Source organism: Schistocerca piceifrons, chromosome 4 (genome assembly GCF_021461385.2).
Source record: "Schistocerca piceifrons isolate TAMUIC-IGC-003096 chromosome 4, iqSchPice1.1, whole genome shotgun sequence".
Lineage (NCBI taxonomy): Eukaryota > Metazoa > Arthropoda > Insecta > Orthoptera > Acrididae > Schistocerca > Schistocerca piceifrons.
Window position 1 is genome coordinate 236,788,933 of NC_060141.1, and position 15,697 is coordinate 236,804,629.

Below are 15,697 nucleotides of genomic sequence, written 5' to 3' on the forward strand. Positions count from 1 at the left end.
TCAAGACTGTTTTTAGTAGTAAGGAATGAAATATGTTTAGATATGTCTGACACACGCGCATAATTATGGAGCTATGTCGCTGACGTCAGTCTGACGTAAAATTATGGAAGACGACCAAGTACTAACCACAGTACAGACATATATACATCTAACATTCCGTGCGGCATACAACAGAAAGTTGCAAATGTCCTGAAAAACACAAGATTAAAAACTGGATTCACTCCACCTAAAAACTATGACAGAATATAATACATAATACAAAGTGTGATCAAACGATGCTTATTCAGGTTCTGGAATGTAGCATGTCAAGACTGTCCCGTGTTCTTCCCGAGACAAACAGGCCGAATTTCCACAGTAGGTATACAGAGCGCATTAGAGCCTACGTACGTAGTAATCATACAACAACAGCAATAGCCACACAAATACACATTTGGAAAAGTAGAGCAAAACGTGTAAGTACGTCACAGACTAAATAAAGGTCATGAAACGAATGTGTCACAAGAACTGGGGATATATCCCCACTACAAAAAGTATGGAGATAAAATAGTGAATGAAGAACTCGAAAGCAACAGAGTGAATTTCTTCAGATGTTTCGATAGTTTCCGTAAACAAGCAAAATATATATTATTCAGAGAAAGAAACATCGTTGTAGCTAATATACACGTAAATAATGGTTTTAGATTATAGATGGAGAACGCCCTCTGCAGCATATTATAGCGTATGTATTCTGTGGACGATCTATAGCATATGCACTGATAAGTCAACATTATGACCAGTGTCCACCGCGACGCTAGATGCTGCCTGATGGCGTTGCAGGCACGTGACACGATAACAAAAGTGTGTAAGCGGGGCAGACACGGGCGGGGATTACGCTAGCGAACATGTGGGGTCCATAAGCGGCTTTCACAAAGGGAACATTTCTATTGCGCAGAGCATGTGAACGAGTATCTCGAAAACGGGGAAATTGGTCGAATGTTCACGTGCTACGGTCGTGATATCCGCAGAAAGAGGTAGAAGAACTAAACACTAAATGGTTGGACGCCCACGATTCTCCACAGAACGTGGGGTTCGGTGGCTTGCCTGTTCTGTAAAGTTCGATGCCGATCTATGGCATCTCTTCCCAAAAGAGCACAATACCGGTGCACGCACAAGTGTTTCGGAGCACAGCGTTCACCGTACGTTGTTGAACATGGAGCTCCAAAGCAGACCACCCTTAAGTGTTGACTTGCTGCCCAACGAAATCGTCAATTACGACTGCAAAGTGTTGACTTGCTGCCCAACGAAATCGTCAATTACGACTGTAGTGGGCATGGGTCCATCGGGATTCGACCATCGATCGATGGAAACGTGTCGGCATTTCGGGTGAATCACATAATTGCTACACTAAGTCGCTGGTCGTCCCCACAAAGCCTTCATCGAGGTGAACGGTGGCTCGGAACGTGCAGCGCGCCACGGACGCAGGCTGGTGGAAGCAGTATTATGTTGCGGGAGACATGCCCCTGCGCTTGCATAAGATCTGTGGTAGTAATTGAAGACACGCTGACAGCTGCGAACCACCCTTGTACAGCACTTCATGCGTGAAGTCTTCCCCGACCACGATGTCACCTTTCTGCAGTGTCTCCGAGCCAGAACCATGCTGCAGTGGTTTGAGGAACACTATAGTGAGCTCACGTCGATGTCTCGGCGACCAAATTCACCTGATGTAAATCCTATTGATCCCTTATGGGTCGCTATCGGGTGCCATTACTGCATATGCAAATCAGCGGACAGTTAGTTAGACGAATTAATGTAGACATCTAATGCCACATATCTTCACAAACCTACCAACAAACTGTCGGATCCCTGACATGCAGAATCACTGATGTATTTCGTTCCAAAGACGTAAAAACATGCTGTTAAGCAAGTGTTCCTACTGCTTTGGCCCATCTGTGTGTATCTGTTGACACACTATAAAGAGTGTTTCAGAGTCTTTGCGACAAACGTGAAGGAACGATAGATCGAGTAACGGGTAATAGATTTTCTTAGAGGCAAAATGTTCGTTGATACGTCCTGGTGATGCTAGTCATTGTTCAAGCCTGGTTATGCTCTATGGAGTTGGCATGACGTAGGCACTCTGCAGCGTGGAAGACTGAAAGCCTATCAAAATTGATGTTCCCGATTCGCTTCTAAAATATCTTTCTGCGCTTAGAAACACTCATTCTTATGGTTTTCTTGTTGAAAATCACTCTATAAGTTTAGTGGGGTAGGTACTACGCTGTACACTAGTTAGTAGACCCTCCTAGTTTGATCAATCTCGTCGTCCCAGGGCCGACTAATGCTAAAGGATCACCTGGGAAGCGTCAGTGAATTGTTTCGAGCAAAAGTGACGTGGTATATCACCCCTAGACGTTTGTCGCAAAGACTTTGAAGCACCCTGTCTATACGTAACATATCTTTGTGACTGTTTCTGCATGGGACTTTGTGATTTTAACACGTGCTTTAGAACGTGGACTGTAACAGTTATGCATTATGTGTATGAGTTTCTACATAACAAACCAAGAAGAAATTCGCACACGAAACTTACTCTCAATCTGTAGAGAAAGATACATCAGTAATTGAAAAACTGCGCAAATTTACATTACAGTGAAGTCACCCAAAACTGCCAGACAACACGAAAAAACTTACGTAATACTGTGAATTATTTCCCAAAACGCGTCGGTAGAAGAGAAAATGTTACTGGTGGAAGCAAAATATTACTTTATAACAAAAGAAGTCATTATGGATGCAAGTTTTGTTCAAACGTGTTACAACATTTATGGAGAACGCAAATCTTCTCTATGCGAGTCAACATCGATTCTGCAAACACAGATCTTCTGAAAATCAGCTCGTCCATGAGATTCAGAGGGCCGCAGACAACAGCGCTGAGGTGGTGCCGTGTTCTTCGGAATGAACAAAATACATGCGTTCACGTACAGGGCGGTTATAATTAAACTTTCCGTACTTGAGATGTCCCCCATGAAAAGTTATCGTAGAACAACGAAACTTTGTTACAACATTTGTTAGGATATGCAGAAGACAAATAACGAATATGATTCAAATGGCTCTGAGCACTATGGGACTCAACTGCTGTGGTCATAAGTCCCCTAGAACTTAGAACTACTTAAACCTAACTAACCTAAGGACAGCACACAACACCCAGCCATCACGAGGCAGAGAAAATCCCTGACCCCGCCGGGAATCGAACCCGGGAACCCGGGCGTGGGAAGCGAGAACGCTACCGCACGACCACGAGATACGGGCAATAACGAATAAACCGTTGAAAGAAACGCATAATAATTTCCACATGAAAGAGTTCAACTCTGATAATATTGGTTGTTACGGAGTGTGGAACGATCGGCCAATGTTTTGGTTTGCTCCCGGGAGACGCCAAACGCTAATTGCGCACCAGATTGTTGAATGCTGGACGCAAAGTGCGATCTCCCAGCAGTGCTCGAGCTGTGTCAACTGCGTTACTAGAAAGGCAACGGATCTGAATCCTCTCATGTGGCACCTAAAATGTTTTACTTTCCATGGTTCACCGTTCGAAATGTGCTGTGAATAATTGTGAAATTGTATCCGTACAAACTTCGCATTACTCACCAACTTTTGCCACGTGACACAGACATTCGAGTACACTTTGCTTTTACTTTACCTGCAAGGGGGGAAGTTGATGACGTGTAGCCTTGGAACATTTTGTGGAGTGAAGAAGCACACTTTGCGCTCGCTGGGGCAGTAAACGATCGTAATCGTTGCATTTGGGGATCGTCACGGCCAACGAACGTGCATAATGTTCCCCTGCATAATCAACGCGACACTGTGTGGTGAGACTTCACGGCACAGTTCGTGATTGGTCTAGTTTTCTTCGAGGAACTCAGGTCCCAAGGACCAAGTATATGCAGTGTGAAAGGATAATGTGATCTGCTTCGCCGGCCGAAGTGGCCGTGCGGTTCTAGGCGCTGCAGTCTGGAACCGCGAGACCGCTACGGTCGCAGGTTCGAATCCTGCCTCGGGCATGGATGTGTGTGATGTCCTTAGGTTAGTTAGCTTTAACTAGTTCTAAGTTCTAGGGAGCCGGCCGCGGTGGCCGTGCGGTTCTAGGCGCTGCAGTCCGGAACCACGGGACTGCTACGGTCGCAGGTTCGAATCCTGCCTCGAGCATGGATGTGTGTGATGTCCTTAGGTTAGTTAGGTTTAAGTAGTTCTAAGTTCTAGGGGGCTAATGACCTAAGATGTTAAGTCGCATAGTGCTCAGAGCCATTTTAAGTTCTAGGGGACTAATGACCTCAGCAGCTGAGTCCCATAGTGCTCAGAGCCATTTGAACCATTTTGTGATCTGCTTCGTCAACATGTGACCCCTGCTCTGCTAGAAAGAGGTGCTTTGGACTCAACTGATGCACGATGGAGCTGCACCTCACATTGTTCGTGAGGTCGCTCGGTTACTCGGTAACGCATATTTAGAGAAAAACGAATCATTTGCCGATAGTTCCAAACTGCGTTATTAATAAAACACCGGATTTGAACTCTCTCATATGGCAACTAAAATGTATTTCTCTTCCCCATGTCCTAACAAATATTTTTATAAAGTTTCGTTGACCTACGATCACTTCTCAAGCAGTGACAGTTTAATTATGTCCTGTATGATCTGGTGAATTCAGTCGGAAGATCCACGAGGCTCTTCGCGGACGATGTTTTTTAACTATGGAGGAGTTGCAACTCCAGAAAATTTAGTTTTTGGTGTTCTCATTGACTTTAATTCCCTTTTCAAACTTTATCTTCGGTTTTCTTTCCTGCTTGCTCATGTACAGATTGAATAAAGTGCTGGGTACAGTACAATCTTCCCTCACTCTCTTCTCAGCTGCTGTCTCTTTTCATGTCTCTCACCACTTAACTATAGATTGGTTTCTGTACAAATTATTGATAACCTTTCGTTAACTGTATCTTCCCCACGATAATTTCAGAATTTGTGCAATGTGTATTCCAGTTAAATTATCATAATTTGTCTCTAAATCTTCGTATGCTATAAATATGGGCTTTTCTTCCTTCGGTCTATCTTCTAAGATAATTCATTGCATCAGCATTGCTTCGGATGTTTCTGCATTTCTCCAGTAGTCAATTTATGCTGGGTCGCCTGGGTCGCATTGTAACTCTCTGTCCCTCCTCAGGAACGATAGATTCAACTACATAACCCTACGTGGAGGTAACTACAACGCTGGAAAAAAATGCATCACCCTCAAGGACAAGGTAATTTTACTGACAAGTGGGGTGACATACAGTTCTTCATTGTAGGAGTATACGATAACAAATGCAGACCAAATGAAAAATTCGTCACAACAAACGGTGTCCAGTCACATAAATTCACAGTGTGGCCCCCTCTGGCTGCAACGCAAGCGTGTATTCTCGCACACAAACGATCGTACAAATGCCGAATTGCATCCTACGATAGTTCGTCTCAATCATATTGCGACTTTTGTTGCAATTCGACAAAAGTTCTTGCAGGCCCTGGGGGATGAGTAAGTTACCGCTTCGTCATGTGACATACCTGTTTAATTGGCGAGAGATCTTGCTGGTCAGGGCAGCTGTTCTACATCATGAAGAGCAGTTACACTGTCCTGCTGTCCGCCCCCGGTAGCTGAGTGGTCAGCGCGACAGACTGTCAATCCTAAGGGCCCGGGTTCGATTCCCGGCTGGGTCGGAGATTTTCTTCGCTCAGGGACTGGGTGTCTTGTTGTCCTAATCATCATTTCATCCCCATCGACGCTCAAGTCGCCGAAGTGGCGTCAAATCGAAAGACTTGCACCAGGCGAACGGTCTACCCGATGGGAGGCCCTAGTCACACATCATCATCATCATCACTGTCCTGCTGAAAAGCATATCACCTTCCCTTCGAAGAAATGGCAGTAGCACGGGAAGAGTAGCCTCTGCAATGTAGTAGGCACTGGCTACCTTACCCTGCAGAAACGCCAAATGTGATCGCGAGTGGTGACGGCCCACCACACCATGCAGCCAGGGATGGAACCTGTGCATCGAGGGTGAATACACTCTGAAATACGGCATACACGTAGATGGACTCTGGAATACGAAAAAAGACGTGGACGTCTGTCACTCGAATACAGACAGAATGTACTGACTTCACTAAAGACTACAGACTTCCACTCCAGTCTCCAGGCAACTTCTTCACGACGCCAGAGTACCCCTGCGTGGCAGTGTCGTTGTGTCAATGGTAGCCTGGGCAGAGGCACATGTGGTTTTAATCCTGCTGCAAGCAGACGGTTCCCAGTGGTTCCTGATGTCAAAGCAGCTACAGCTGCCCAGATTTCGTGACTGGATGATGTACGGCCGTCCACCGCTACTCGCGCAAAGCGTCGATCTTGACGTGTGTCTGCACTACGTGGACGTCAACGTAGTTACAGGTTTGGAAGCGTTCCACAGACCACTATTGAAAGCAGCGACACACCGCTTGTACATTGTGCCCAACATATGCAACAACTCGTCGATATGTCCATCCAGCTTCCCACGGGCCCACAGTGTCAGTCCTTTCAAATGGCCGAACCTTTTCAACACGCGTACGTTCTCGCCGGTGGGACATGTTGCAAACGTTCACCTCTAATCTCAGCACAATTATTGCATGCAGAGTCGAAACCGAGGTTTCACAGACAGGCCTCCTGAGAGCCATCTGATCGCCGATGACTGTGACCAATGAATCACTAACACCACAACCACTCTGTATGAACACTGTAAGTAGGCTGTTTAGGTTTTTATGTTGGTAATGCCATGTAGTGCTGTGTATGAAAATCGCTGACTGCGCTGTGCGCAGTCTGAGGCTGGTTGGACTCATTGTTGGAATATTCGATTTGTAGTGTTGGGCAGTTGGATGTGAACAGTGCGTAGCGTTGGGCAGTTGGAGGTGAGACGCCAGCAGTGGTGGTTGTGGAGAGAGAGATACCAGAGTTTTGAGAAGTTACTATAAGCGTACGATCTGAACGTGTGTCCGCCAGAAAAAGGAAATTTATAAACATCGATGTTATGAATTGATAGATATACACTACTGGCCATTAAAATTGCTACACCAAGAAGAAATGCAGATGATAAACGAGTATTCATTGGACAAATATATTATACTAGAACTGACATGTCATTACATTTTCATGCAATTTGGGTGCATAGATCCTCAGAAATCAGTACCCAGAACAACCACCTCTGGCCGTGATGACGGCCTTGATAGCCTGGGCATTGAGTCAAACAGAGCTTGGATGGCGTGTACATGTACAGCTGCCCATGCAGCTTCAACACGATACCACAGTTCATCAAGAGCAGTGACTGGCGTAGTGTGACGAGCCAGTTGCTCAGCCACCACTGACGAGACGTTTTCAATTGGTGAGAGATCTGGAGAATGTGTTAGCTAGGGCAACAGTCGAACATTTTCTGTATCCAGAAAGGCCCGTACAGGACCTGCAACATGCGGTCGTGCATTATCCTGCTGAAATGTAGGGTTTCACAGGGATCCAATGAAGGGTAGAGCCACGGTCGTAACACATCTAAAATGTAACGTCCACTGTTCAAAGTGCCGTCATTCCGAACAAGAGGTGACCGAGACGTGTAACCAATGGCACCCCACACCATCACCTCATACCATCACCCACACCATGGTAGTCCATGCTGCTGCACACGTCGTCGAACTGCTCGTGCAGATGATTGTTGTCTTGCAGATGTCCCCATCTGTTGACTCAGGGATCGAGACGAGGCTGCACGATCCGTTACAGCCATGCCGATAAGATGTCTGTCATCTCGACTGCTAGTGATACGAGGCCGCTGGGATCCAGCACGGCGTTCCGTATTACCCTCCTGAACCCACCGATTCCATATTCTGCTAACAGTCATTGGATCTCGACGAGCGCGAGCAGCAATGTCGCGATACGATAAACCTCAATCGCGATAGGCTACCATCCGATCTTTATCAAAATCGGAAACGTGATGGTACGCATTTCGCCTCCTTACACGAGTTCAAATGGTTCAAATGGCTCTGAGCACTTTGGGACTCAACTGCTGACGTCATTAGTCCCCTAGAACTTAGAACTAGTTAAACCTAACTAACCTAAGGACATCACAAACATCCATGCCCGAGGCAGGATTCGAACCTGCGACCGTAGCGGTCTTGCGGTTCCAGACTGCAGCGCCTTTAACCGCACGGCCACCCTTACACGAGTCATCACAACAACGTTTCACCAGGCATCACCGGTCAACTGCTGTTTGTGTATGAGAAATCGGTTGGAAATTCTCCTCACGTTAGCACGTTGTAGGTGTCGCCACCGGCGCCAACCTTGTGTGAATGCTCTGAAAAGCTAATCATTTGCATATCACAGCATCTTCTTCCTGTCGGTTAAATTTCGCGTCTGTAGCACGTCATCTTCGTGGTGAGGCAATTGTAATGGCCAGTAGTGTATATATGATGACTTTTGAGCATTATTAAGGTAAACACATTGTCTGTTCTCTACCAAAATCTTTCATTTTCTAACTATGCCTATCAGCAGTTAGTGCCTTCAGAAGTTAGAATCTTTTATTTAGCTGCCACTATTGGCGCTCGGTGTATTGCAGTAGTTTGAGTAACAACGATTTTTGTGAGGTAAATGATTCATGAAAGGTATAGGTTATTGTTAGTCAGGGCCATTCTTTTGTAGGGATTATTGAAAGTCAGATCGCGTTGCGCTAAAAAATATTGTGTGTCAGTTCAGTAATGATCAGAATAAGTAAAGAGAATACTGTTTGAGTACGTTGAGTTTTGCTCATCTGTTTGAAAATTAAATAACGTAGGAGTTTACCAGCACAGTCATGCTTAAGTTTTCATAGGGGACGTTACAACACATTATATTCTGGTGCCACTGAACACAGTCCTCGAGGTTGCTCTATTTTTTCTGGCAGTTTAGTCGTAAGGAAAGCGGATACCTGGCTGAGAGTCATCACAAGATTCGTAAGGTAATGCAGTTTATTGACGAACGGAGTGGCTTACAGAACACCAGATCCGACTGATGCTTGAGTTACTAGGTTGGAGTAACTGAAGAGGAGGGGAGATCAAAAGAAGAGAGGCGGGCTCCATAAAGGTTTCGTTTAGTAAGAATAAGAGCATTACAGAGGTGCTCGTCGAACGCTTCAAGAGAGGCGCTTTGCAAATGGAAACATTAGTCTGAAAATTTTGATGACACTCTTTCCAAGGAGAGTCAGCCAACATATTACCATATTACCTCGTTATCACAACGAGAAAGCCAGTGAAATTAGAGCTTCTATTGAGGAATGTCTATATACGTTCTCCCCACGGATCATTATCGAATAGGGCAGGAAAGGGGGGATAGGATAATGGTCTCAGAAGGATCTTCTGTCATACACTGCAAGATGGCTTGCCTAGGACAAATGAAGACGTGTGTGAAACTTGTTGTTTGTTGTTCCTTTTACTATCCGCAGCTGTGAAGTGACACCGCCTTTTGTTCCAGGAAAGGTCGTGTGCTACCATGGCAGCTGGTCAGCCTACAGGACCGGCAACGGCAAGTTTGAAATAGAGTACATACAGCCCCAACTGGCCACCCACCTCATCTACAGCTTCGTTGGAATGACGCCTGAAGGAGAGGTCAGAATTATTGATCCGTGGCTGGATCTTCCTGAAGGAAAAAGTAAGTAACCTTAAGAAGAAAACAACTGCTTTCACAACACATATTTTAGCGACAAGGAGTAAACAGAGGCACACTGTCCAAACCCATTACTGTGACCACCTGTCAAAAGCCTGAATAACCACCTTTTACAGCGCGGACCGCTGCAAGAGGTGCAGGAAGAGAGTTAGTAATGTTCTGTACTGTATCAACAGGCACGTGGGGCCATGCCGACTTCTGTGCCGTGGCCAGTTGAGCTAGATTTCTCGGCTAGGGACCCTTGGCACGTACAGCCCAATCGAGATGGTCTCGCAGATTATCCATTGGCTTCGGTGACCAGTGGAGTATGGTAATTTCATCCCGGTGCTCTTTGAACCATGCACCTACAAAGCGAGTTGTGTGACACATTCCATTGTCCTCCTGAGAGATGCCATCGTGCCGAGAAAAAACAAACTGCATGCAGGGGTGAATATGGGCCCCAAGGATGGATTGTGCCTTCCAGAATGACAATATCACCCAGTGAATATCACAAAAACATTTTCCAGACGATAATGCTCATTTATGCGGCCTGGGCCCCTTTTCTTTCAGATGTTACATGCCGTGCGCGCCGAGAGCCATGTGCTCGATGGAGCCTAGAACGTGATTCTCCAAAACGGCTACTTATCGCCACTCAGTAGACGTCCGGTTGGGATACTGGCACGCAAATTCTAGCCATGAAGATTCTAGCCATGAAGACTAGTCAGATGGGCTCATTAACCAGCCGCCTGCTGCGAAGCCCCCTACGCAGCAACCTTCCCTCAACCGTCGTTGAGGAGACATTTTTGGTAGCCCCTTGGTTCATCTGGGCGATCGGTCGCCCAACAGTTGCATGTCTATTCGCCTATGCACATCTCCGCAGCAGCCGTTCACCCATGTCATGCATGGCTCATGGTACACCACAGTTGCCTTGGTGCCAGTTTTGGATAGCACCATTTTGCCAAGCATGGTGTACTTTAACCTAGGCAGAAAGCGAGCAGTTTACAAACTTAACCGCTTCAGAAATGCTTCCATCCTTGGTCATGCCCTCCTGGCCGAGCCAGAGATTTTCTTCACTCGGAAACTGGGTGTTGGTTGTCCTTGCGTTCGTATCGTCATAATTGAGGCAGCCGAATGGACACGGCCCGGAAGACAATAAACTGAAAAAAAGAGCATGCCCTTTTGGATGTCAGATAAGTCACTCCCTCGGGCATGGGTGTGTGTGTTTGTCCTCGGGATAATTTAGGTTAAGTAGTGTGTAAGCTTAGGTTCAAATGGCTCTGAGCACTATGGGACTTAACTGCTGTGGTCATCAGTCCCCTAGAACTTAGAACTACTTAAACCTCACTAACCTAAGGACAACACACACATCCATGCCCGAGGCAGGATTCGAACCTGCGATCGTAGCGGTCGCGCGGTTTCAGACTGTAGCGCCTAGAACCGCTCGGCCCCTCCGGCTGATGACCTTACCAGTTAAGTCTCATAAGATTTGACATTCATTTGAACATAAATCAGTCCGTTTCCGCATTATGACAACAAATTCACTGTTTCCACATCCCCTGACACGTTTTATATACCCTCCATTCTCGTGTTGCCAGCTGCTGTCTGTGAGTGGTTGTAGCACGTTGACTTCGAACACAGGCAGTAATCACATTGATGTGAATGGACCATGTATACATAAATGCAAATTTGAATGTTCTGTAGTTGTGCGAAGGACATTGATGATGATGAAGTCCCATACTCCATGACAGAGCGTAGGGCACGATGCAGTAAAGCCGCTGCGCTTACTAGGCAAGGTCCTAGCGGAAGTGGTTTGCTATTGCCTTCCTCCGACCGTAATGGTGATGAATGATGATGGTGAAGACGACGTAACAACACCCAGTCATCTCGAGGCAGGTGAAAAGCCGGCCGGAGTGGCCGTGAGGTTCTAGGCGCTACAGTCTGCAGCCGAGCGACCGCTACGGTCGCAGGTTCGAACCCTGCGTCCGGCATGGATGTGTGTGATGTCCTTAGGTTAGTTAGGTTTAATTAGTTCTAAGTTCTAGGCGACTGATGACCTCAGAAGTTAAGCCGCATAGTGCTCAGAGCAGATGAAAATCCCTGACCCCGCCGGGAATCGAACCCGCGACCCTGTGCTCGGGAAGCGAGAACGCTAACCGCGAGACCACGAGCTGCGGGCCGAAGGATATTCGCAAAGTTTTAATGATAATCTCGGAAAATAAAGTTACGTAATTAACTTGCTTGTTTGCTCCTCGGGTAAACACATGCAGTGCTGGTTGTTGTTGTTGTGGTCTTCAGTCCTGAGACTGGTTTGATACAGCTCTTCATGCTACTCTATCCTGTGCAAGCTTCTTCATCTCCCAGTACCTACTGCAACCTACATCCTTCTGAATCTGCTTAGTGTATTCATCTCTTGGTCTCCCTCTACGATTTTTGCCCTCTACGCTGCCCTCCAATACTAAATTGGTGATCCCTTGATGCCTCAGAACATGTCCTACCAACCGATCCCTTCTTCTGGTCAAGTTGTGCCACAAACTTCTGTTCTCCCCGATCCTATTCAATACTTCCTCATTAGTTATGTGATCTACCCATCTAATCTTCAGCATTCTTCTGTAGCACCACATTTCGAAAGCTTCTATTCTCTTCTTGTCCAAACTATTCATCGTCCATGTTTCACTTCCATACATGGCTACACTACATACAAATACTTTCAGAAATGACTTCCTGACACTTAAATCTATACTCGATGTAAACAAATTTCTCTTCTTCAGAAACGCTTTCCTTGCCATTGCCAGTCTACATTTTATATCCTCTCTACTTCGACCATCATCAGTTATTTTGCTCCCCAAATAGCAAAACTCCTTTACTACTTTAAGTGTCCCACTTCCTAATCTAATTCCCTCAGCATCACCCGACTTAATTCGACTACATTCCATTATCCTCGTTTTGCTTTTGTTGATGTTCATCTTATATCCTCCTTTCAAGACAGTGTCCATTCCATTCAACTGCTCTTCCAAGTCCTCTGCTGTCTCTGACAGAATTACAATGTCATCGGCGAACCTCAAAGTTTTTATTTCTTCTCCATGGATTTTAATACCTACTCCGAATTTTTCTTTTGGTTCCTTTACTGCTTGCTCAATATACAGATTGAATATGGTCGGGGAGAGGCTACAACCCTGTCTTACTCCCTTCCCAACCACTGCTTCCCTTTCATGTCCCTCGACTCTTATAACTGCCATCTGGTTTTTGTACAAATTGTAAATAGCCTTTCGCTCCCTGTATTTTACCCCTGCCACCTTCAGAATTTGAAAGAGAGTATTCCAGTCAACATTGTCAAAAGCTTTCTCTATGTCTACAAATGCTAGAAACGTAGGTTTGCCTTTCCTTGATCTTTCTTCTAAGATAAGTCGTAAGGTCAGTATTGCCTCACGTGTTCCAGTATTTCTACGGAATCCAAACTGATGATCCCCGAGGTCGGCTTCTACCAGTTTTTCCATTCGTCTGTAAAGAATTCGTGTTAGTATTTTGCAGCTGTGGCTTATTAAACTGATTGTTCGGTAATTTTCACATCTGTCAACACCTGCTTTCTTTGGGATTGTAATTATTATATTCTTCTTGAAGTCTGAGGGCCCAGTACTGCAGAACGTGCTAGGCGAACCAAACTGAACGGCTCAGCCCATTGAAACAGTGGCTATTGTCTGCGCCGTTTGTTTCGGCTCGGCTAGCGGCGTTCTACGGTACTGCGGTGCAGGGGTTTCCATGCATACCAGCGCTGCAGGTGTCTACCACAGGAGCAAACAAGCAAGTTAATTACGTAACTTTATTTTCCGAGGTTGTAGTTACTCGTAAGAGTGGAACTGTCAAACTACCGTTACACTGTAATTAACATTTTATTTTCAATATATTTACATCATTTATCATCTTATTAAAACAGTGACAACTACGAGACAGTTCATTAACGACTTAATATGCACGTCACATCAGTGTAGACGTAATTGACGATGGCGATAAATGCCGAAACAGTCTGTCGTGAACAATGATTAGTTATTACAAGCAGCTATTTTGGTGCATCTATTCTAATAATCAAGTCGTTATCAGGCATCTGTGTATGTTTCTACTACAACCAAAACTGGTTTGAAGGTGAAGATACCGATGTCTTGCCCTGGCCTGCATGTATCCCAGACATGAACCCCGTAGTAAACTTTCGGGTAATATTTGCAAGGTGTTATCGCAATGGAAGGCAATTTGAAGCCGTATGTGAGCTGAAAAGTACGATACGAGAAGAGTGGGCGACAATTTCATTACAAGAACTAAAAACCCTAACAAAATCAATACCGAAGACAATTTTTGAGGTTGGACAAAGTTCTAACAATGCAATAAACAATAGGACAGTGAGTGCCTTTATACCAACTTCCACCCATGAAATGCAAGCGCCTTATTTTGTTAATGGTGCTATGAAATAAACTATGTAATTCCGTCATAATTGTTTATTTCTTATACATATCTACTGCTTTCAGGATTAAGTCAATACAGTATGCTACAGACCTTGTACTGCTACTTTCGTAGCAACCCTGCCTTGATACCGACTTCCACTTCCGTATTAAGAAGAAACACCTCTAAACTAAATTTGCTATCTGCCAGACGTTTTCTGTGGATGGGCAGGTTGTCAAAGAGTCTTACAGGTGCACATTTCACACCCTGTTGTGCCAAAGGCAGATTCATTAAAGGATAACGGAGATAATTTTTCCTTCTAGTGTTGTACTTGTGAATACCTCTGTTACTCATAAGTGAATAAATGTACTTTTAGGCTGTGGTTAATATTCCTATCTGCTACCTGCAGAATGCATGTTTGTGAACTCCACACATATTCTGATTACTTTCTTTTGTGTAAGGAATACTTTTTGCAAAAGGAAGGAGTTACCCTGGGATACTATCCCAGGAGACATCACTGAATGAAAATATGCAACGTATGTTCACTTACTGAATTCTATAGCTCCAAAGTTGGCAATTATTGCTATATCAAAAGTATCCATACCTAAACATTTTAGCAGGCATAAGATATGAATATCACAATTTAAGTTTTCATCAATATATTCACCAAAGAACTTACGATTTTCTATTCTGTTTATTATTTGTTGTTGGTATACCAGGTTAATAGGAGGTGGGATATTTTTGAGAGTACAAAACTGGGTGAACAGCGTTTTTCCAAAACATAAAGCTAGCCCATTTGTGCAAAACGATTCAGTAACTTCCACGAAAACATTATTTAGGGGAGACCGGTCTAAAATTGACATCTCGACTCAAAGGAAGTAGCCATAGCTTAGGGTAAATGAATGTGATGTTCAGAAAGGTGAATTGGCAGCATTGATTCTGCTTTGACGGGAGAAGCCTGTCGGCATTGTTGTCGGTGCTAGACACGAGAAAAAGGTAAACAAATTTTTCTTCTTTACTCACGTAAAATGCCCAATATTATATTCTCTGCGTTTTTATTTCAAAGCTGTAGTGAATGGCTTTACTTTTACAATAAGATGTACAAGATATGATTCTATCTTTTCCTTTTCCACTAGACGGATTTAAGCGTTTCAATGCTCTCAAATCGGCCAATACGAAAACTCTCATCGCCCTCGGAGGCTGGAATGAAAGCTCTGCTACGATCTCAGCTGTAAGTGACACATAGAATGCTGCACAAATCAGTCGCTTCTTTTGTTTTCTTCTAACGACATTGCCACATCTGCTTCTACCCCGCGCAGGTAGTGAACGACCCGTCGCTGAGGGCTCATTTCGTGCAATGTGCAGTGCAGTTCTTGAGGACTTACGGGTTTGACGGTCTCGACTTGGACTGGGAGTACCCAGGGCACCGCGGCGGTTCCCCGGGAGACAAGGTGAGTCACTGCCTGCACAGACGAGTGCGCTCTTCTGTACGGAAACCGTACAGAGGTCTGGTCTGACTAAATATCTATGTTGCTGCTTCCATAAATGACAAGATAGAATTTCAGTGCCGATTCACCTACGCAGCATTTCAAAACTAC

General features: G+C 45.0%; 1 protein-coding gene across 2 annotated transcripts in view; it reads left to right on the top strand.

The window, feature by feature from the left end:
• LOC124795109 (acidic mammalian chitinase-like) overlaps positions 1-15,697 on the top strand; it is a 76,277-nt gene that overhangs the window by 14,366 nt on the left and 46,214 nt on the right. For both annotated transcript variants that reach the window (XM_047258961.1, XM_047258960.1), the window contains exons 2-4: positions 9,501-9,677; positions 15,236-15,330; positions 15,419-15,550. In XM_047258961.1, the coding sequence (XP_047114917.1) occupies positions 9,501-9,677; positions 15,236-15,330; positions 15,419-15,550 (404 nt within the window). The remainder of the gene's footprint in view (positions 1-9,500; positions 9,678-15,235; positions 15,331-15,418; positions 15,551-15,697) is intronic.